The sequence below is a fragment of the Python bivittatus genome, unplaced genomic scaffold (genome assembly GCF_059951505.1).
Source record: "Python bivittatus isolate LINGU-HERP-01145 unplaced genomic scaffold, Pbiv_v1 ctg000330_np1212, whole genome shotgun sequence".
Classification (NCBI taxonomy): domain Eukaryota; kingdom Metazoa; phylum Chordata; class Lepidosauria; order Squamata; family Pythonidae; genus Python; species Python bivittatus.
Genome location: NW_028277058.1, coordinates 41,454,529 through 41,479,076, shown reverse-complemented (window position 1 = coordinate 41,479,076; position 24,548 = coordinate 41,454,529). Strand labels below are relative to the sequence as shown.

Below are 24,548 nucleotides of genomic sequence, written 5' to 3'. Positions count from 1 at the left end.
CTGGCTATAATGCAGTGGTACAACTGCATAGACTTTTGTTTTTGGCTAGAAAAGTTCAGCATATGAATATAGAAGAAATATTACATCAGCAGATTATAGTTCAGGCTAATTTAATTGAAGTTTGGCATAAAAATCCACAGCAAAGGTTTATAAGTTTTATCCAACCACCCATATTTCTATTCAAGATTACATTTTGCAATTGTATCACTAAATTGCACACACACAATTAATAATGTTACTGTTGCAAATTTCTGTTCAAGTCATGACAAGCTAAATACGGGTTCTTTATTTATATGTTTAAAAGAGATATATTCAAGGCATCTTTTCATACTTGCCTAAATTTTTAAAACACAAAAAAAGACTTGACTTTGAGCATTTAAATGGTAGCATTGTAATGGACCTTAAACATTTGATTTCAGAATTGTGTTTGGGGTTTCTTCCTTGGTGCTGAGTGTATTACATATGGCAAAAAGAAAGAAAATATAATTTATCTTAAACAAGGATACAGATTTAGAAATTAATATAGCAGAAATGTGTAACTATTTCTTTAAGTGATTTCTTAATGTTAGTTTTGAGACTGTGCAGATAGTATATAACATCTATGTGGCTTCAACACATACGGAAAAACATAAATATAAAATATAGCTTTTTGGAAAGGATATAGAAATAAAACCTTTCTTATTTGACTTTCTTATGAATTTGAGAGAAAACAAAATCCTAGATGTTATAGGATTTAATCTTGTTGCATGCCTTTGGAAACACAAAGACTTTTATTCTTGCAAAGTTCACTGTAATTAATTTGCTAAGAGCAGCAATATGATTTGCTCTTTGATATTAAAAGAATCCTTAGGTTCCTCTAATTACACATGCTCAGTCTAGAGGAAGATAACCAAGACTTTACTGTGCAATGGGAATTTCCGTTCCTTCCTCTATTATATTCATTTATGTCTCTCTCAAAACTTACCCCATGGATTAGGAAAAAAGTAAGGGATTTCCAAAAACAGGTCTAATTTTTGCTTTGTTAATTATACAAAAGATTTTTCTGTATAGACCACAAAATCATGGATAGCCCTTAAAAGCCTGTATGTGCCAGACCACCTCTTTTGCCTATTTGAACAATTTGCACAAAAATCAGGAAGCCACTCCTGAGGCAGAATATGGAGCAACTAAGTGATTCAGATTTGATATTGCATATGAAGTTATTTTACCCAGGGGTAGATGTGTATTTTATGGTTTTCTTGGCTACTTAGAAACTTCCTTTTAGAGGGAAAAATCATGCAACGGTTGTTTATTTATCTTGTTTGTTATTTATAGTTAAACCGCCACCTAATCTCAATTATTTCCAGCAAATGTACAATATTAAATAACTATCCAAAATATAGAAAAAGTTTTTTAAAAAGTCTGATTGATGAAGATAATATGATCTTGTAGAACTGAAGGAGATCCCTAGTGACATGTGAAATGTATTTGCTAATGAATAATAGCCCTCCATATGGAATCCAGATGTCCCTTAAGACTTCTTAAAGGTAGGAACCCTAGAATTGATGAAGAAAGTATTTTAGACTAAACAAATGGGAAACTTAATTGGATTTTTAAAAGAAAGCATGAAATATGTTTTCATTTGTTGACAAGTTGAAAAGTTGTACCTTTAGTATAAGAAGATGTACATCTTGGTACATCTTCTTATAGTAAATTGGTAACCAAAAGAAAATTGAGAAAAGCAATATGGAAAGCAAAACAAAATATCATCCTTCTTTCATTACTTCAAACAGTATGTTTGCAGAGGGCTTATCATTCTGTGTTCGCCAGCCTATCTTCTTTTTCTACAGTGCTTGCTAAACAAATCTTGAAGATTCACTGATATGAAAATAATCAGTCCTGGTGGCTTCAGTGGCTGGTGTGGCTTCAATTGTTGATGATATGGACTGTAAAACTCAAGAGTTTTGCAAAGGGAGTCAGTCAGCACATGTTCCAGATTTGTAAACCCAAGACAAAAACTTAACCTGAATCATAGGCCACAATATAAATATGATGAATCCTATAGAATTCATGCTGGGAAAGATTGAAGGCAAAAGGAGTAGGGGACGGCAGAGGGTGAGATGGCTAGATAGCATCACTGAAGCAATGAGCATGAAACTGAGCAAACTCAGGGAGGCATTGAAGGACAGGAAAGCCTGGCGTGATATGGTTCATGGGGTCACGAAGAGTCGGACACGACTTAATGACTGAACAACAACAACAACAAAAAATAGAATTCAACTGGTGGGATTCTGTCTACAGTTCCATTGCAAATCATATAACAAATATAATATTATTCAAAATTATCGTCTTCTGACAACAACTGAGGAATTCCTTCCAGTGCTTCAAGGAAAGACATTTTCTTCCATATTGGTGGAGGGAAATAGAACAGTTGAATTCCTATTCCTATTCTCCAATCCTGTTAATTATCTTTCTCGAACCAAAGTACTTTTTAAGAATACACTCAGTGCAGCTATTTAATATCAAGTCTAGGCAGACCTTAAGCTCAATAGAACCACATTGGCTATATCCTGTGGATAAGTCTTTTCCCCCACTAAATCCTTGCAGTATATAATTCCAAGATGCATTGTTTGGCTTTAAAAAGAGATTAAAATAACATGCCAAGAATACCAGTAGCTGATAAAAAGGTTGAAAAACGATTTAGAGAAATTCTCTCTAGAAGAGAGACTGAAGAAAGAGAAATGATAATGAAAGGCAAAGCTCTCCTGTTTTGAAAATTAATGACAGTTTATAAATGTCACACAGTCAGCATCCTCATAAATTTCAGACAAACCTCTGTGCACAATTCTGGACATTAATATGTAGGGTTCATAGAAGCTTGCTGCTGCTTATTGTAATAATGAACCTTAAATTGACCTTAAAGCATGTGATATAATGAGGTGGCTTTGTCGTTACAATAATTCATTTTTTAAGCCCCTAGAGTGGAGGGAGAGATTGCCGTTTCAGAATATTTTTCAGTTTTTAACAGCTAGTCAATTGTCCTACTTAAGGCAGAGAAAGATGTTGTCTTGGTTTAGTCAGTAGCTCACAGAAACCTCTTTTCTGTGTGAATATTTTATATTTCTACACCTTGCAATACAAAGTTTGTTTCCTGAGAATTAAAATGTTTCTCAGTTTTGCTCATTTCTTTATGCTCAAAAATAAAATAGAAAGAAATTAAAAGCAGCCCCCCAAAAGAGAAACATCTTCAAAAGAAAACTAAGAGTCATTAGTTGTAGGAATATGTTGGCAGCTTTCTCTCTAGAGATCTTAAAACATTAGAGTGGGTATACATAATATTGAAACCATTCCCAAGTCTCTGGCTGCCGTTTGTCTTAGTAACCACTCCTTCTGCTATCAGATTCAGGGAGTGAATGTTGAAAATATTGGACCAAACATGGGGCCACTGAAAAAGAAGTGGGATCTGTCATTATTCTCAAGGGGTTCCTCCAGTACATAACAATGTACAATATGTTTGTATTTAAAACTAACACATAACAGAATGAAAAAGATGTGGGGCGAGGAGAATAAAATCAGCCCAGCAAGTTAGCTAAGAAAGGGAACAGAAAATATCCAAGGTAGTGGTGTATTAGATATTCTAGAAAAGGGCATGGCTGAATAGGGAACACACTTGTTAGAAGATGAGGCTGTACTGCAGTATTTTCTTCTAGTTCAGTACAGCTTGTATTTCTCTTCTCCTACCTATGGAAACCTCTGAAGTATCACGAAATCAGGGAAAGTAGCATTGTAGGGATAACACCAGGTAAGGTGCTTTAACTGCCCTAAATATGGATTGGATTGTAGCCATACCTTTTGTATTATAGGAGAAGGAAAGATAGGGACGTGTGGGAGCATCCCATTCTATCTGTGTTAACAACTGAATTGTTCTCTCTCTCCCATTGTCAACTGTATACTATATTGTGATAATTGCACCTTGTTTTAGGGCTTGTCCTATGAATTACTGAGATAACGAAGTTTCACTTTGAGTAGTATTATGTATGTCATAACTATATTCATTAGTGCAAAAGAATGCTTTTTAATGCCTTAGTTCAGAACACTAAAACAAGCATTTCTAGTCAGCCTTCCTAACAAATATTCATTACAGCTTATTATCTGTATAACTGGAACAGAAGCTGTACCCATATGCTTGGAAACAGGTGCCATTGAATCAGGACTTCCTCTTGTATCTTCATGCGCAGAACTGTGTTGCAAATATGGTTTGCGTGGAAAGCCAATTACCATCCCACGCAGTCTGTCGCAAATATATCTGGTCAATGCCAGAAGGAAAACTGAGAAGTGATCAAAAAGTGGGGGAGAAAATAGTCTAAATATATTTAAGTGGATATAGAAAATAATCCCATTATGTGTCTGGTCAAATTTGTAAGACCATACACAAGCTTTCACTAAAATCTAATGTTACAAGGCTAAGTTACCAATTAAAATATTTAGAAGAATGTCACTGAGTGTCACTGAGAAAGTAAGATGTCCAGTTGTGGCTCTCCAGAGAAGAAGATTACCAAAAGGAAGAGAAAGGAAGACATTAGCATGTCTTTATATTATAGGTGAGATAAAATTTAGAAAGGATTCCTATAATTTAAATAGAAATAGGATATATTTTGCTGTAGACCATGACCAAATTACCTATATGCCCACTAAGCCTGCTGTCCGGGTGCTAAATCATTGGTGATCTTTCAGGTAAAGAATATTTTCAACAGAGGATTGCCCTTAACAACTCTTCAGTTTTGGACTGTTCTCTGAAAAGTATGGCCGTGAGAATTGAGAGCCAGAGTTTCTCAAAGTATAGGTTTTAATTATGTCAACAACCAATGGTTGCCCAATTTCAAGTCCAAAAAGCACAGAGCAAAAAGTCCATTAAACAATGGGAAGAGTGGGAGGAAGAAGCATCAGAGAGGATATAAAAAGGGAATTGTAGAGGGTAATCAAGTGTTTCAATGGATTCCTCCTAGTATACAATAAAGATTCTTATCTACTGTATCTATAACATGTTTTGTGTCTGAGGGACTTAAGCCAAGTGTGAGCTTAGAACCTAGTCAAGCTGTGCTGAGTTGAACATCTGGGAAACATGTCCATGATCTTGCCAGCTTGCAGCCAGACAAGAGCATATGGCTATATGATGGATTAGCTGTACATATATGTTGAGAATTTCTGCTTTACTAACCTTTCAGATTTGTCTGAGTGTAGAAATACAAAAGGTAGAAATATGTTTTCAAACCAGTTTTTGATAAGGTCTCTAAAAGTTGCTAAGTGTTATATGTACATACCAGTATTGAAGACCATTGAATGCAATAGAATTTTAACGTGAATAAAATTGTACTGTAAGCAAACTTGTCAGTCATGAAAGAATATGGATGGGCAGTCTGTAGCCACTGGCTGCCAGTGACTCTTGAACTTTTTTTTAGCAGCCTTGAACCCTTCATTGTACATATTGTTGAATTTTGGTAGAATCATTGTTAAAAATTACCTTTGTGGATTGGTAGCTAGTTAAGCTGGAAGCTTGGACAAAAATAACTGCATGGTTATGTAAAGTAAATACTGTATTGCTTTTTACCAAAGAAATAGGACTGGTTTATTTAAATTATTCATAATCAATTTGTAGTCAGGGATGTCAGTATAATGAATTTATGGATTATGTCCAGTTGTCCAGAAGGATGAAATTCAAAGCAAATTGTCAAATGCTCCAGAAGGTTCTCTTTCTACAGCAGAATTATGAAGAATATGGAAATGTTAGTAAAATGTACAATAATACAAAAACAGTCCTATCTTCATATATACAGTTACAGGTATGGGAGAGAGAGTCCTGGGAATATAATAAAACCATAATGTTTCATTAACTTTTTCATTAAGAACATATTTAATTTATGAAATATAGTGCCATTGGCATAGATAGCTTCATAGCTAGTTCATGGAGACAAGCTGACTTGTGGCTCTCAGTAGTGATTTCAAGTAGTGCCTGATATGACGGTGCTTCCTTTGAATGTTGGCCTTGAATGAGACACACACTTTTAAAAACAAACAAACTTTCAGCAGGATTGCGCTGTGGGGTCCCTCGGGGAGAGACTCTGTAAGCATGGATGAAGGTTCAGGAGATGAAAGTCTTAAAATAGTTTTCAATATTCTGAATATTTCTTGCTATGGAGCAGAAAACAGTAAGAATTCCACAGCTACTATATCATACTTCGACAAGCTCTTTGTATTCTGGGACCATGAAGAATTTTATAACAATATTCTACATGGGGTGGGGGGACAGCTTGGAATTCCCAGGAAATCTGCTCTCCAAGGGCTACTTCTTTTTTAAAAAATGTCACAGTGATAAAAAGGTGGGACTAAACTCCTTCTCCTCCCTTTATTTATGCCCCTTCTTTCCAACCTCTAAAAATTACTCCCAGCTTTACTGTAGAAATGTATTCTGTCTGCCTCCTACATAAATCTTGGAAGCACTAAAATAATGTGGGGACTCCTTTTTGCTTTTCCTCATATAGGGATCCTGGTTTAAACATAAAATTGTATTTGCTGCTTACCACTGAATATTCCATGTTAAAGTTAGTAAAACAGTTCCTCTGCCTTTTGAAGTTAGCATTGTGGTTTTGGGCACAGTTGGCTTTTTGATATTCTAATACCCCTGGAGGGAGATGACATGGACCCAGTGTAGAGGCTTCCAGAGAACTGTCCTACATGCAGGGCGCATCTGTATCAGCCATTCCCATCCCCGTGGTGTAGATAATTCATGTGTCAGGATGGTAATTGACTGTATTTCACCATGCTGGCTGGGAGATGTGGAATCTAAACATTTGGAGGGCACTCATTTGGGTAACTGATCAATATAGATAGCATGTCTAGGCAGGAAATTATGCTTATGTTCTGTGCCTACTTCCGTGCATTCCATTTGCAAATAAGCTTTGTAATATTTCTATAGTTAGGCAAAAAAAGTGGGGAGCCAGGAAGAAATTAGGTTATTTCTAATGAACACTGTTTGTTTTGAGACAGATAACACTTTGGATTTGTTACCCTTGACGGCATCCCGTTCATTATTTTTGTAATACTTCAAGAAACATCATATTCAGATTATCATGATTTCCCTATGCTTTGTGTACTGAATTACATCTATCTTTTTGTGTGGTGGATTTTATTTTAAGCTGCCATTAGAAGGACTAAATGAGCTTTCATTTAATCGCCAAAAGTGCAAAAAGGATGCCAGAATTGAAATAAACACTGCAGACTATGATGGATTTTCTGGCAGCAAATAAAAAGTGCCACTGTGTGTGTATGTTTGTTTGTTTGTTTGTTTTGAAGAGCTAGGAGCCACTGAAGAGTAGTACAATCATTACACCAGAGTGACTGAAGCAACTTTTTAAAATGAATAATCCACTTCAAGTTCATTGCTTGCTTAGCAAGACCTCCCTTCCATTTGTGGTTGCCATCATATTGCTGTCACTAACACTATTGTTTTCTTGGGCCAACTGCACCGCTATTGAATCTTTCAGTGTAATATTGCTCCAGGAAACACTATTTTTATTAGGAAATCAGTTTCGTTGGATTACTAATCTTGGGCAAATTGTAGTGTAATGTACAGCACTGTATGTTCCATTAGTATAGTGAACCCCTGAACATGCTCTTGATATCTTAGCAGTTCTGTCTTAGCACGTCTCACAAAAAGCTCAACCATTATTCACAAATACCTTTTTCTGTTCCTCCCTACAATAAATTTAAAAAAAAACCACCTATACCCTACTCACCCAACTAAGGCCTTCTTTTTTAACTTCTCTAATACAAGAATGAACTTCTCACTTCTTGTGGCTAGTATTACTGAAGATAGAAATATCATCATCCTTGGAAAATGGCAATAGCTGGAAATGCAACCTGGCTTTATTGTGTTTTACATCTATAGATCAACAATATATTGACATAAGTGATGTCTTAAATTATTATGTCTTAAATTAAAGTTATTTTAAATATCTGTTTCAGTTTCATGCTACGTAGTTATTTTGCACTGCAGGTCTCCTTGCTGAGTTGCTGAGTTGCTGAGCATGGATTATGGATATGTTCAGGTGGGAGGGCATGTTGAAATTCACCAAGCTAAAATTAAATATGTTCCTTCCTCTATGTATACCTAGATATTAGAGATACTAAAGAGAAAAGAACTAAGTCATAAGAATGAATTTCTTCACTTGCCCGCCTATAATGATATCAGCCAGAAATAAATAATTTTTTTTCTTGACATCTGCCTTTGCCAATCTAGAGATCATTTCTTATACCTAAGCCTAGCAGCCAAATATTACATATAAAATATACATTTTCTCTTCTGCCTAGTCAAATTTCTTTTTCTCCCTTTCATTTTTGTTTGAAGTTTGCATAGATTTGGTTGCATTTAGGTTTACATTTTTTTCCTCTGATATTTCCCCATCCACAATCAGCTACCACAGATGATTGTCACATAGACTTGCAAAAACAAACATAGAAATATCCTATTCTTCAGAGTTTTGCATACAAGGAAGGAAGGAAACAAATAAAAACCACTGCAAATAGTACAAGCTTGATTGCTGCCTTACTCTGATCTAATCTTTTTTTCCTTCAGTGTTTACATTTTCCATGTCAAGAAATCACCGTTTCTGAAATCCTATTAAAATATAGGGGAAATGCATGGTTAAATTGAATGTGGCTGTTTTCCACCATACCTAAATAATATTTAATTATTATTAAATAATAATAGTGGAGAAGAAGGGTTAACTGTTCTGCCAACACACACACACACACACACACACACACACATATACATACAGTGGCCTAACAAAAATCTCTCCATTAGGAGCTACAGGAATGAGACCACAGTTGCTATCAATAGCAACTTCTCTAATATCTGGCAAAGAACAGGGGAGTTTTCCTTTGTACTCTGGTGGTGATGGTAGAAAACAGAATTATCTTCCCTGCTGGGTTCTTCTTCCAGAATGCCCTCCCAGGATTTGACTAAATTCAGGGCATATTCGTACATGATGCTTCATTTTCACATGTTAAAGAGTTGGCTAGAATGCTCACTTGATTTATGAAGGGCTACCGTATGCTAGAAATTGTAATCAACTGCAGTCAATCCTCTTTATATTTTCATTTCATACTTCCTGCTCTCTAACCTTCACAAGCAGCATACATACCATAAAAAAAATAAATGTATATATTGTAGTCATCAGCGTAAAACTGCCTTGAGTTTTTATTTATTTATTTAAGGCTTCTGTTTTGCAAATTCTTAAAAGGAGAAATGGGGAGAGGTGGAATTCCAAGTGATATGATTAATTTATTTCCTATTGTATTGTTAATGGCTTTGAAGACATACAGTGCTTAATGTGTAATTGTTAATGTCACTACCTTTGTTGATACATGCAGTCATGTATCTTTTTATGGATGGTACTTTCAAGCAAGATATTTAATCCTCTAGCAGTAAACTGAAGATACCAGAGAATTTATCAAATGTAAGTGCAAATGTGACCAGTTAGTTAAAATGCATATGAACTGTATCAGATTAAGAGGGCTGCATTTAATGATACTGTGTGTCACTTGTCCAAAAGGGAGGCACTATAGCACATGACCACATCAGTGTTGCATTTTGAGCATCACATTTCCAGCCATTAGCTGAACCCATCAATTTCTTCCTTAAAAGCTCCATATGTGTCCGATAGGTATAAAGTATTTTTGTTGAATTAATCATAATTTTAAATCCATAAAATTGTGAGGATATAGATACCATAGTGGTCTTCCATTAATGTTAATGTATTGGACATTCCAATGTTTTCTTCCATGTCTCCATGGTCTCTTGAGCATCTAATTTAGTGTATTCTACCAACATTTTATAAATACTATCATAGGCTTATTGTTTTGTAAAGAATTATTTTGTAACTTAGTTTTCTGTGGCTATTTCTTACTTCCTTAACACTCTGTAAAGTACAAGACATGTCTGATTTCCTGATTTCAAGATGGCCTACAGGGCAAGCTTCTAATAGTAAAAATTGCCATTTATTAACCTGAGAAAAAAGATATACCTCGTGGTATAAACTTAAGTCTGAAAAATTTAAGCTACCTTCTCTGACAATTGAAGTTTCCTGAATAATTCTAAAACTGGATTAAGTCTTTGGACTATTTTTTATTTTTTTATTACTTATATTAATAACATCTCTTGTCTCATACTTCCTAGAGAAAAGGCAGGATGATAATGATGGTGGTAGTGGTGGTGGTGGAGGAGGAGGAGGAGGAAGCCAGGCAGTGTAAAAATGGAAACAGATTTTTATTAATAGCAATGGGAAGACTTAGGCCCAAGTTCTCTACTGGCAGGACATTCCCAAAATCTATCTCCATTTATAGCAGTAAAGATTACAAAAGATGCCTTATCAAAATTTCTAGTTGAAAAGTTAAGGCCTGCTGTCCCCAGAATAGCAGACAGCTCCAAGAAACACATGTGGTCATTGCTCTGGGTCAACATCAAAGGTAGAAGCTTTCTGGTGGAGGATTAGTGGGGTATCTTTGATCAGTTAGGAAGGCAGTTGAAGTTTAGGATCTCTCCATTACATGTCTCTGAAATTCTGCAAAAGATGATGGCAACATGTTACAGTAACATAGATTAAAACTTGTATGTTGAAATGTATCAAGAGGCCTCAATGTGTTTTGGGTAGTTCTAAAAATAATTTCAATTATATAGATGGGCTTTCTAGACAAGTATGGAAATAACTAGATGAGAATTATTAGGCAGAAAAAAATAAAATAGAATGATCGCTATGATAGTCCCCATATAAATCCTCAAGTCTAATAATAGCTATAAAACCCAGAATTAGGCTGGCCTCTGAGAAGACTACAAACTATTCTTCCTCTTTGGAATTCAAAGGGATAATTGCTTTAAATGGAACAGTATGACCTAAGCATTTATACTATTTTGTTACTCAGATTGTGATGACTTTTCCTGACACCCCTTCATACAAAATGGGTCTGGATAGGCAAAATCATGCCTAAATTTGACATGGAATATTATGTCCTGAATATGCAAACTAATATTTGTTCCACTGATATATTGCATTACAGTATTTTTTTGTACTCAGTCATTCATGAAAAACAGGTGTGTGTGTGTGTGGAGGGGGGGTGAGTTAGTATTTCAACTGAGAGTTTCCCCCTTTCTAATGCAATGCAGCATGGCATTAGGCCTGACCCAAATACAAAAAGTAGTTTTAAGAATGTCATTGTGTTATTTATTGCAGTGACATCAGAATGGATTTATATTGCTTTCATGCTAACGAGGAGCAATCTATCTCTTTCCTGTAATTGCTACTTAGTCAGAATAAACAGGATTTGAAATAAGGGGTGTCTGATTTGCTGGATTATTAACCATAGAAATGTTTACTGTTACAAACTTCCTTATCCTATGTAAGATTTCAAAGGGCTGTCAATCAGACATCTCCCTGTAGCTCAGTGCTTTATTTAGATTTAATGTAAGGAGTGTCTGAAGAGCATATATCCATAAGTAGAAACTTGTGTTTGCAATGAATTAACGTACTCTTTCTGAGAGGAAGCTAAAGCATACAGGAGCATGCATCATAATACAAACTGAGTTCCTTCTTCTTTTGTTCCAATGAACAAGTGCTATACCATAATCCCAAAAGAAATATAGATTAAATGAGTTTTTGTTGGTGTCTGCTCTTGTCTTGTTCTAGACATGTCTCTATGCGAAAATCAGTGGCAAAGGTGTTGGAACTCCAGAATGCCCAGCCAGTTAAAGCCTTCTTCAAATGACTGCGTAACAGTAATCTGAATAAACTACTGTAACACATTAGCACTGTGATATCTTCCATAGAATCAGAGAACATGGCCATTCCATATTGTACAGTGGTATCATTTTGTTGCCTATTTTATTTGTATTAGTTTGTTATATTTATATCCTGGTTTTCTTCCAGCAGCTCAAGGAGGCTTACGTAGCACCCTGTCCCTCAGTTTTTCTCCAAAATAGCCACTCTATAAGGTAGATTGAACTGAGAGTGACTGGCCCAGGGTCACCCTGTGAGTTTCTGTGACTGAGGATGGATTTAAACCTGTGACATCCTGCTCCTAGACCAATTTTTTAACCACTGAACCACACTACACTCCCTGGTTCCTTAACTGCCTGCTTGACCTGCAACTGAATTAAAAGATATGATTAGCCTATTAGAACATGCTGAGATTGTCCATGCTTTTATAATATTTCTACAGTACAGGAGGGATATTCTGTCAGGCAAGAAGGCTCAGTTCTGGAATTCCTAGTTTCATCTCCGTCACAGTACAGCAGCAGCATCTCCGGAGTTGTGGGGGATCCAAAAAGGCAAGATGGCAATTGAAGTAAAACACTTGAAGCCCTGTCCTTTTGTATGTGTGCCATTTTGACACATAAACAAATGGGCAGGGCTTCAGTTGCAACGCCACAACTGATATTGTACCTCTTTCAACTTCTCTTCTTCTCTGGGAAGGTACTTCTGCAATAGAATTAATTTTTATGCAGAATATTGAATTACTTCTTCATTATTGATCTATCATACAGTTTTTACTGGATAATAAAAAAAAAAACTGTTACATTTTATTGAGCAAATCAACCAAAAAATTTCTTCTTTTATAGTTTGAGAATAACATGTTTATTTTAGATCAGCTATTCCAGTGGCTTTATGGAGAATTATTTCTACTGAAAAGTTTCTACTGCAGTAACATTGTGTTCTTAGAGTTCATTTGTTGTTATGGTCTGGTACCAGTGATAATCTTGATCTGCTGTCCTCTGGTGTGAGGAATTTTTATCACCTCCTACCTCACATTACTTGAAGAAATGTGATTTCTAAAAAGAAACACACATGACACAGAACAACAATATAGCACTGGAAGAAAGGGAAATACAGAATAAAAAAGAGTAGGGGATGCATATTTATTAAAGCATGCATAGAGCATCATTTCTGAATATGAACATTTGGAGCAATTAGAGGCAATTTCAACTAATTTTTATATAATTTGCATACTGTAAACCAAAGCAGCATTTCTAGATACACTTTGGAAAGCATCTTATTATGAACAAACTTTCTTACTACCAAGGCATTGTTAAATAATAAAGTTAATCAGAAATCAGTTGAAGTGGTTCATATAAAAATATCTCTAAAAGCAGATTTCACTAAAATTAAATGTTTAATTATTTGTTTATTTATAGGACTTATATCCCATCTTTCTGGCAACAAATAGCGCTCAGTGCAAGTAACAAAAATGAAAACAACAATGTAATTACAAATGTAGGGAAAAGTATAATTATTTAAATTCTACCTCTGGATTTTTCAGGCAGGAATAGGTATATGTTCCTAACTATTAAAAACACATCCATGAAACAGCAGAAGCATCCAACATTCTCCCAACTTCTACAGCCAAAACCTATTTACATATCAAAGGTCTGCCTAAAAATGTTTTGCCTGCTGGTAATAGACTAACTGAAAGAGGACCAGCTCAGCTTCTTTTGGTAAAAAGTTGTTAATGCTGGGAACTCTCAAATATTGTATATTGTAAGATAAGATAAAAGTGGTCTCCTTGAGTTAAGCTTGACTTCTGATGACTTCATGGAAATCATTTCCCAAATGTGGAGGTCAGTAGTTCATAAGTATCATCCAGTTAATATTTCTAAACCTCAGTCAAGCTTAGTCACTTCCTTATTGGAAAGACCTGTCTTTCCTATCAACACTGTGCTTCATTGTCATAACTGGCAGTTGTTAAACAGGAAACAGTCTACCACAGCTTCTGTGTCAGCAAGGTAGGAAGCTTTATCACAAAGCAAAGAACAGATACTTCAAAGCCGTGTCATGTCAAACATGAAAACAAAAGATTGTGTTGTATCAAGTCAAGATCCATCTTAGTTCAACATGAAAATATAAGATTGTGCTGTATCAAGTCAAGATCCATCTTGGTTCAACATTACGTTTCTCACAGTAACAGAGTAGCCAACCAATTACCATGGTAATGAATTCAACTGATAATTATGTGCTGTGTGAAGGAATATTTTTCTAATTCACCTTCCAGTTAGCATCAGGGACCTTTTCCCTGTCCACTTTCTTCATGCCCTGCATAATTTTATAAATTTTTATCGTGTCCTCTGTTAGTCACCTTTTTTCCAAGCTAATGGTTTTCAAATGTTTTTGGTGTTGGAGTGCCTTGATCATCCTGCTTAGTCTTTTCTTCATTTTAATCAGTCTGCTATATCTTTTTCCAAATGTGGTGAGAACTGTACACAATATTCCTGGTGTGGATATAGCATATATTTCTATAGAGGCATTACAATGTTGGCAGTTTTATTTTTAATACATTCCTTAATTATACCTAGCATGCAACTTGCCTTTTTTACAGTCATCATGTACAGAGTTGACATCTTCACTGACCTATTCACTATGACCCAAGGTCTTTTTCCTGGATAGTTAGAGAAAACTCATACTTCATCTGTGTGTATGCAAAGTTAGTGGGGATGTCAGTCTTTCAAGGACACAACAGGTCAGGTGGCAGAACCCACAGAGTTGATTGATATAGGTTGTAACAACAGGACCTTGAAAGCCTGACAGGTTCTCTTTCCCTTCCTCTTACACCAAAGAGAATCAAAGCAAGACAATCTTGAGTTTCTTTTTCACTCCTCACACTCTGGAGGTCCTCCTGGACTCATACCTCCTGCTCAAAAGCAGAGGAGGCTGTGGCCAAGACAATCTTTGTACAACATGTTGTGTGCCAATTGTGACATACTGCCAGGTTGTTCTGGCCATCACTCATACCCTTTTCACTTCTGATTTCCACAGTTGCAACTTGCTGTACAAGTGCTATGTGTCTTTATGCTTGACATGGGATTTTTGCTGTTCAACTGGTCATTGAGAAATGTATGAATGTAAGAAAGCTGATTTAGAAAAAAATGTATGATAAGAATAGGTTTGAATTATGGAATATTTTGCATGAATATGGAGTAAAAGTTGGTTTCTAAATTGATAAGAATAGTATATAATGCAAATGAACCATGTATGAGCATAAATGGAATACTTAGATAATGGTTTAACTTTGACTAGGCTAGGGGGATTTGTGATCCCCCTTTTGTTTATTTTATTTATGGATAAATATATAAGGAATGCTTGCAGTGACATTTGAGATATGTTGGTTGGGGACTTTAATATCCATGTATTTGTGCATGCTGACTATGTTTGCTGTTAGCTGAGAACCTGAATTATTTGCAACGTGTTATACAATAATACAATAATAAGTATTGATCTGAAAATTAATGTATCAGAGACTAATAGTTGTATTTGTCAGAGAAATTAGAGTGAATAATTACAAGTTATATGTGAATGGTAAAAAATAAGAGCAGAAAGTAAATTTGTGTAACTTGATGGAATGTGGAGAAATTTTAAGATATCCAAATTCTGGTAAAAAGGTAATGGGTAGAATATGGTCTATTGTGAGGAACTAATGTTTGTAAAAAGAAATGGAAATGTCTGTGTATAAGGGCATACTTCTGCCTAATTTGTTATATAGAAGTGAGAGTTGGATATGTCAGAAGAAACCTGAAGGTGGATATAGTGGGATGGGCTTCTGATAAATATTTGTGCTAAGACAAGGGTAAGGTCAAGAATTAATGGATGATGAATAATGTGGATTGAATACAAAAGGGAGTGACTATTATGAAAGTACATTGAGGTAGTTTGGTCATAGAAAGAGAATAAAGACTGAATCACAAAACAATATAGGAAGGAGGAATAAATGGGTCATGAGGAAAGAAAGACTAAGAAAGACACGGTTGAATGGGATTGAAGAGATCCTTAAAAAGAGAGAGGTGAGAATTTTAATAAACAATAAACAAAGCATGAGGGGGAATATGGATGTGGTGGGAGCAAGAATTATTTGCAAGAATAGAAAGAGTTAGAGAGATATACCCAATGATGTTAATGTAAATTAAATATAGTTATTTTATTTTCTGCCTTTATTTTGCCCAGAGCCTCTCCCTCTTTTTCTGTGCTTTGTATAATGTTGCTCACTCCAGAAGGAAATTATGTGATAGGTATGTATGTATGTTTCCATTCTGTTAGTCTGGCCATTGCCTCTTTGGGGAATGTCACTTCTGGCAGGCATATTACTACACATATACAGTAAAGTCACATGTCTATAGAGCTGTGTCATATTTACTGGGTGTGGTAGAATTTCCAGGTTTGATTTCATCTGGAGTTGGCAACCTTAAGCAAACGAGGTGAAGAAGCTGGGAATTATGCATGTTTTTTGGTCTATTTTTTCCCCACTTTTCCTTTCATAGTAGCCAGCTTAAATTAAGGGTTTTCATCATTCTGAATGAATATAAAATATTTATCTTTAACCAAGGGATTGCCAAACCCATGTCCACAAGAATACTTCTAATACATTTTTTTTTTAGAATGGCCAAAATCTTGTGAAATTGCCAATCTCATGAACACCACCATCTCTCAAGTTTCAGATAAGAATGCAGAAATCTCTTTAGAATATTTCTAAATATTTCTCTTTAAAATCCAGTGCAAGAATATTGAAAGCATGCAAGATTTAGTGATATTGTGAGATGTCTGCAATATTTATTCATTTATTTATAGGGCCTTCACCCTCAGGCAAAATGTTTTTAATATAGAGATCTATATATTATAATTACGTATGTTCTACTATTGAGCCATGTCCATATTCTTAGTCAAATCTATAGCTCTATTAATTATTACAGCTTATCACTAATCAACACATGGCCAGTTAGTACACTAATTTTACAAGCTAAATTCTGTGATGGAATGTGAGGATGACCTTGGAAGACAGGGGGAAGAGATGCCACCGAGGGAACTATCAGATAAAAGAGAAAGGCGTCTGCAAGAGAGTAACGGTCAGAAAAAGAAATTTAGGAAGGACCTGTCCTAACTACTCAGGCGGTAAGTAGGGATGGCAGGAGATTTGTATTTTCAGTCTTGCAAGATTCTGTTAATGTAGCCTTACAATAAAGTAGAATTAGCTCATCTAGTTGTGCTTCCTGTCTGGTTTATCTGGGAGGGCTGACAAGGTAATGGAATTTGTTAGTACACAAGAAATAAGCATAGTCAGGCACATTTCTAATACTTTGTGGCACCTCAATCACATATGGAGGCAAGGGAAGAACCAGCTTATATTCCAGTTCATAAAAATGTTCTTCTCTATTCATCTGAACCTGGAGTGATTCTCCTAAGCAGGCATACTTAAACATTCAAACATGCAAACTTTGGTGCTCAAATCAATGTAGTAGCAACAGTAACTTTTTAGACAGAGGTTTTTTTTGCATTTTCATTGCTGGGACACACATTTGCTGCACTTATGTTCATGGGGGAGGGGACAAGTGTGCAGGGTCTGGCACTTTTATCACCCTCTGGAAGGGGAAGCAAGTAAGTGGGGCTAATGCATTCATCTGCTCATTAAGGGGAGGGTACAAGTACCCATTTTTAGTAATAGCTAAGAGGACAATGTGGAGGCTTTACTGAACAGAGCTGTTGGGGATATTTTTGACCCTCAGCTCTGCTCTGCTAGTTGGCTCTTTTCAAGTGTGATTTCTGAGCAGTTAACCTCTTCCATTGTGACATAAGAAACCTCTTTTGATAGCATGTGTAGGTCCTGGCCCCGGACAGTAATTGCATAGAAGTAATCTCTTAAAACAGTTCAGTTTCTACATCACTGGGACAGTGCAGAACTTTTGGAGAGAGTCATGAGCCGAAGTATGATGCTCAAGCATGTAATGTAATCCTGAATGACATTGATCAGCAAATGCAGTGCTAAGTAATGAAGCTATCATTTAATTCCATAATTTTCCAGTGACAAATGACACCGGGTTCTGCTATTAAAGTTTATAGAGATGTTGTGTCAGAATCTTTGATTTAGAAAGACAGGTAAAAACAAGCTGATAATAGCTAGTGAAACAAAATAAGCTGCTTGTTCCACAAGCTGCATTGACTGCTTCCAGGTTCGGTTAAGGGTGCTGGTTGTAAGATATAAAAGCCTTTGTGGCATGGGGCTGAATTATTTGGGGCACTGCTTTTCCATAATTATGTCTATCCGTCCCATTAGGCCTGGCAGATGAGGCATGCTTCAGGTTCTGTCTGTTAAGGAATGTCACCTAGCAGGGCCCAGGAAGAGAGCCTTTTCTGTCGTGCCCCCCCTTTGGAATATGATTCCCCCAGAGATCAAATTGGCCCTGACCCTGTCAGCCTTTGTAAGGCCTTAAAGATTGATTTTGTCACCAGGCCTGGGGATCAGGAAGCGGGGCTGAGCCTGTACATTACTTATATTGATTTGTGACCGATGAGTCTTTTTTTACTCGGGCTGCTGTTTCTTGTATTGTTTTTCTGTTTTCTGTTAACATTGTTAGCCACCCAGAGTCATGAATTTGAGATGCGTGGCCATTTAAATGGAATAAATAAATAATCCAAGTTTGGGAGCCTGAAAATCTGCACGTTTGTCAGATTAAGCTGTGTTATGAAGCAGCAAAAATATACGGCTCATTAAGATTATACTGAAATAACAAAGACTTGGAATACAGAGCAGGCATATTCAGTAATCCCCCCACCCCCCCACCCCACCCCAGGGTTGCTAAGTTTTCAGTTTGAACGGATCATCTTTAGTCAACATTTTCTGGAAAGAACTTGTGTGGATTCTCATGCAATCTCCATGTGAATGTATGTGTTTATAGTATCTCACGTATATTCTTGCTCTCATCTGTTAGAAAAATGGAACTAAATGTGTCCCATTGCTTACACAATCTTTCTGAGCTTCTTTCGGTCTTAGCAATTATTTCTTTTTCTCAAATGGGCTGAGTTTTAATGAGTCATCTGAGTTGCTACAGTCTACTAGTCTGTTGTCATATGTGGTCATTGCCAACCCCCGTTTTTTCCTGATTGTGCATTTTAGGGTGCATATGTATTTTGGGTTTTTCTATTTATTTGACAGGTTGGAAATCAGTTTCTTTAAGTAAAAGTTGTGCACTGACCTATTTCTTACATATGCCTAATTGTAAAGAGACATATTAACTATTTGGAACAGCCTCTGGAAGCAGAAACCACTAACTTACTTGCAATATAATTCATAGCATGCAAGTCATAATTTTTGCACTCATAACAGCTAGGGCATATGAGTTCATGATGTGCATGGCTCATAATGAAGTTGGTCAGTGGCAGCTAGGATAACAGAAAGCTGTCATACACAATCAGTGTTTTGCTGTATTTTTTTGTTGTTGGATTATGTGATGTCATTAATGACCAAGGACTAAAACAGTTGTTGGGTTGATCTACCATAGGAACTAGGCTGGAAATAACTGTTTTTAGGAACTCACAATGGATTGGATGAACTGTTTCGAATATATAATTTTATGTTGCACAGTGGGCTAAGGACCCAAGGGTTCTATATGTATATTCTTTTAAAATGTATTAATTAAGCATTCCTGTGATTAAATCTATTTAGTTGTAACTTTTTTGGTAGTGTTTCTTGCACTCATAATCATTGCTAACCCAATTTTTTAGTAATAATAATATGCCCTTTACCACTTCTTTTGATTGTCTTCCTTACTAGCTGAACTTTTAAAAAACAATTATCAGAGAAGAAATTGGATGGCCCATTGTAGCAAAAGCAATGAAAAGTCTCATCTCACCTTAAAAGCTTTTCTATTAATTGTCCAGAGGCATCCATAAAAGCTTATACTATAACCATTATGTTCATCTTTGAATATTTCTCAGAATTTTAGTATGCTTCTGTACACCCAGTTTACTTGTTTCCTGCAGAATGTATGAATGATGGATAGGGATTCATTCTCAATATAAAGATTTCCTGAAGACAGGGTTTATTCCTATCTACTATATGGAATGACTGGACATAACGATTAGAATCAGCTTTCTGATGTGTAATTCTGCTTGCCCCAACCTTTCAGCAGCAGGGACGGTAGTGATGGTGGTGGTATAGTATATTTAGCTCCAGATAGGTTAACTTCCAAGGTTAGCATAGTCTCCAAATGGTTATCTTGTGGTAACTAGGTGCTAGTTACTATGCAAGAGACTTGGCAGTTACTTTATTTTCAGAGATTAACATAGATAATTGATGGGAGGAGCCAAGATGGTAAGGAATGCACATACGTGGTCTATGTGCTCTTAAACGTGGATAATTGCCATAAGTGCAGCCTATTTTTCCCTGGCAGTTCATCAAGGAAAGGCTAACTTGTTTTTGAGTTACAAGAAAATGCATTGTTCTTCTATTGATCCAAGACAAGAATATTTTAAGAGAAAGAGATATGAGGGAACTTACCTTGTGTAGAATTTGCTTTGCAAGAGTCTCTGTTATATTTAGGTTCTGTTTTTCAGTTATGAAAAATAGGGCCACTTACACATTTCCCAGCCATGTCTGTATACCTACAATTAAATAACTATTTCAGGATGAAACAGTTTTGTTTGTGATTTGGAAGATAGATGAGCTTATGAACTGTTACTTAGTCAAACACACACACTGAGAAACTATGAGAAACACTGGGAGCATAGGGGTCCACAGGAGGGATCAAGGGGGACAAGTGACAAAATGTGTGCCACCATATCAACTTCACCGCTTATGTACTTGCACATGACATCACAATGCATGTACAAAAGCATGGAGCTTGCATTATGATGCCATGACACACATTTCATCATTTGGGCATTTTCCTGGTTTGGAACAGCTGGCTATGACTGGGAGGGAGTCGGAATCATGGTATAGTGACAAGGCACATGCTTTGTCCATAGAAGGTGCCAGATTTGGTCTCTGGCACTTCTACTTTGAACCAATGTCTGGATAGCAGAGCTGAAGCTGAGCTGATGATCTTAAAGAATAAGAATAAATGTTATTATTGTAACAATAGGTTGGAAAATCCTAGACTCAGTGGCAATCAAAATACATAGTATTGGGCTTGACTGATCAATCTGCTGTCTCTTTGTGTAAGACAGCATTATATATCTGAATATTTTTAACTGAAAATCTGCAATTGTCTGGATTTTAAAATTGCACTGAACTTTTATCTCCTCTCTTCTCTCTGTTTCAACACCAGGTGTTCCTTGCCTGCCAGAGAGTCTGAACCTTCACAAAGAACAGCAAAGGTCAAATAAGCCAGGAGATGTCCAAATGTTTAGCCAATCAGAATTGCGAACCATTGAGCAGTCGTTGCTTGCTACACGTGTGGGAAGCATTGCAGAACTTAGTAAGTGCACATAATACTCTCTTTTTTCTCCTTTAGATTTTTGAGCAACCACATCCCAGTTTATAAACACATACACCCGGAGAACAGGTTTGTGGAGGGTACGTACAGTACTTGTTAGGAAAAACTAATGTGAGTTCTTATTCTCTTGGTGAAGTTGTTCAGAAGACAGGTTTTGAGTCATGATCAACTTTTTTGCTACATAAGAAAATAAAACCTAGGGATGAACCAAAACAATACAAATTTATTTTTGGTTTGCTAGTATACCAAGATCAAATTAAGCATTAGTAAAGATCCCCCTTTTGAACCTTCTGGTTCAAGGTCATGGAGCTAGATATAGTTTGTTTGGGGACAGGAAGATGGCAGATAGGGAAAGAGTTATGTACTTGTCACAGGGAGTAGGGAATTTTACTCATCCTTAAAAAGCACACATCAAGTTGTATATGTATATATGTATGTGTGTATATGTATGTTTGTGTGTGTGTATACACACACATACATACATAAAATTCCACAATCTTTTATAAACAGAAGGAAAATGGGGTATTTGTATTTGGTTAGCCTTTCACCCAGTAGAGTGCTGTTCTTTCTAATTTTCACTGAAGGACTTCTAAGGGCTCCCTCCAGTACCAAGCCACACCTATTTGCTGATTCCACATTTCTCAAAAAAAGACAAATTGTCATGTTCTATCAGAAGCTGCTGCTGTGCTCTGCAATGGTCAGCTCGGATGGATAGAGACCTAGGTAAGGTAGGAAACAGACAGTAAGATTTGAGAGTGCCCTTTGCCTTCATCTTATATCCTCTAGTTACGTGGCCTCTTTTGGAATAGGCTGAGCTTTCATGCCTTTGTTTATGCAGTCTAATACCACAGGAGATAATCAGCTGACTCTGCCTGGCAGGGCAATATATTAAAAGTAATGTATTACCCACTTAATTTTTGTATTCCAGGCTGCTGTAGGAACTGGATCAATCTTCAAAGCTCTGTATGCCTTTTCTTCTGTCCCTTATCTGCCCTCCCATATCCAAGTAATTCTGTCCTTTGCTCCTTCAGCTCCCTCATCCTCCTGTTTTCTCAAAGGACTACTACCTTCATGTTTCAGATAACTTTCCTTTTTTTTCCCCATTCCTACTCAGTATGCTCAGTATCCTAGACCACCTGCTTGTTGTTATGTCTCTTAGCATCTAATGCCACCCAGCACTTCAGTCTGCTGACTTTCCCTTCTTTTATCCTTGGAGCTCACTTTTTAAATACATTTCTGGCAGGATTCTGAATAACTAGCCATTTTAATTTCCCACCTACAATATATATTCATACTGGGTTATTTTGGGAAAATCAGTATGGTTGTTTCCTAACTCAGGTGCTGCTTGGAAAGCTGTTGTGATCAAGTTTTTTTATGTGACTGTTGGCTTTACCAGCAGGAAAGGCTCAGGGCCTCCTCAAACTAGAACTATCCTCCCATGTAGCTTTTATATCTATTTAAGTTTGCTTTCAAATGACTATTCCCATAGAGATACACTTGAGAAAACATTGTGTTGAAGTACACATTCTATGAAGGAATGCAATTTATACTTTTGACAAAATATTAAAAATGAATGTACGTACAGATAACTCATATATATGCTCTGTGTTGCCTTTGTATCTTACTAGTGTTCTGGAGTATTTTTATACAGATAATGTTTGTGAATCCTCTTGAATGTTCAGTATTTCTGCCTAAATATGACCTAAAATGTGATCTGTTCTCCAAACAAGACCTATAACTAGATAAAGAGTACCAATCAAACAAATGTGTCAAAAACATTATACTTGTTCATTTATTTATTGAAGAAAATGATCCAAAGCTACATGTTTGTGTGTAGCAAAAGTATGTGTACCTCTAGGATGATCAGTTCATTTGAAGGGGAAATTAGAGTCAGGTATTTCAGTCAATGAGATGACAATCATGTATGAATGTGGGAGATCCTTCCTTATTTAAAAAACAGAATTCTGGATATTCACTATCGAAGTCTGATCTTCACAACACAGGTACTGTATGTGGAAGTGTGTCATGGCTTGAACAAAAAAGATTTCCGAGGATCCCTGAAAAACAGTAGTTGATGCTCACCTAGCTGGAAAAGGTTACAAAACTATTTCCAAAGCGTTTGGAGAGTTTGGACTCCACCAGTCCACTGTCAAGCAGATAGTGTACAAATGAAGGCAGTTCAACCCCATTGTTACCCTCCCCAGGAGTGGTTGACCAACCAAGATCACACCAAGAGCAAGGCATGTAATACTCTGGGAGGTCTCAGAGAACTCTAGGGTAATGTCGAAGGAACTAAAGGCCTCTCTTGTGTTGGCAAATGTCAGTGTTCATGAGACCACTATCAGGACAACATTGAAGAACAATGATGTACATGCAGGGTTGCAAGGAGAAAGCCACTACTCTCCAAAAAGAACATTGCTGCCTGCCTGCAGTTTGCAAAAGACCATGTGGATAAGCCAGAAGGCTGTTGGAAGAATGTTCTGTGGACGGATGAGACCAAAATAGAACTTCTTGGCTTGAATGAAAAGCCTTCTGTTTGGCGAAAGGCAAACACTGCACTCTAGCATAAGAACCTTGTTCCATCTGTGAAACATGGTGGTGGCCATATCATGATTTGAGCCTGCTTTGCTGCTTCTGGATCAGGATGGCTTGCCATCATTGATAGAACTATGAATTCTGAACTGTACCAACAAATTCTACAGGAAAATGTCAGGTTTTTTTTTCAGTGAACTGAAGCTCAAGAGGAAGTGGGTCATGCAGCAAGACAATGACCAAAAACACACAAGTCGTACAACCAAGGAATAGTCAGAGCAGAAGAAAGATATGTTTTGGAATCGCCAAGTCAGAGTCTTGACTTTAATCCTATGGACATGTTGTGGAAGGACCTGAAATGGGCAGTTTGTGCAAGGAAGCCCATTAAGATCCCTGAGTCATTTTTAGGTCATATTTGTGCAGAAATGTTGAAAATTCAAAAGGGTTCACACACTTTTTAGCACTGCTGGACATACATATGCACCCATATGGCTGCCCAACTTGTAGGGCAATTCTGGATGGACAGCAAACATCTCCCTTAAAGCAATGAATAAAAAAATGTCAGACAAGAATTGATGTGTGTTCAGGAGCAAGGGGGCAGCCACTAAAAAGGCCTGCCTCCTGGTCTACACTCCTCTCTAGATGTCTTCATGGGATCGGCAGATTTTACTGGATATGGCAGCTTCTAATATGGAGTGTAGACTTCTTTTTCCGCCTTATCTCTCAGTTTAGT

General features: G+C 36.6%; 1 protein-coding gene across 2 annotated transcripts in view; it reads left to right on the top strand.

Annotated features, from left to right (window-relative positions):
* ABTB3 (ankyrin repeat and BTB domain containing 3) overlaps positions 1 to 24,548 on the top strand; it is a 213,526-nt gene that overhangs the window by 121,012 nt on the left and 67,966 nt on the right. For both annotated transcript variants that reach the window (XM_088141089.1, XM_088141088.1), the window contains exon 2: positions 21,116 to 21,265. In XM_088141089.1, coding sequence (XP_087997215.1) covers positions 21,116 to 21,265 — 150 coding nt within the window. The remainder of the gene's footprint in view (positions 1 to 21,115; positions 21,266 to 24,548) is intronic.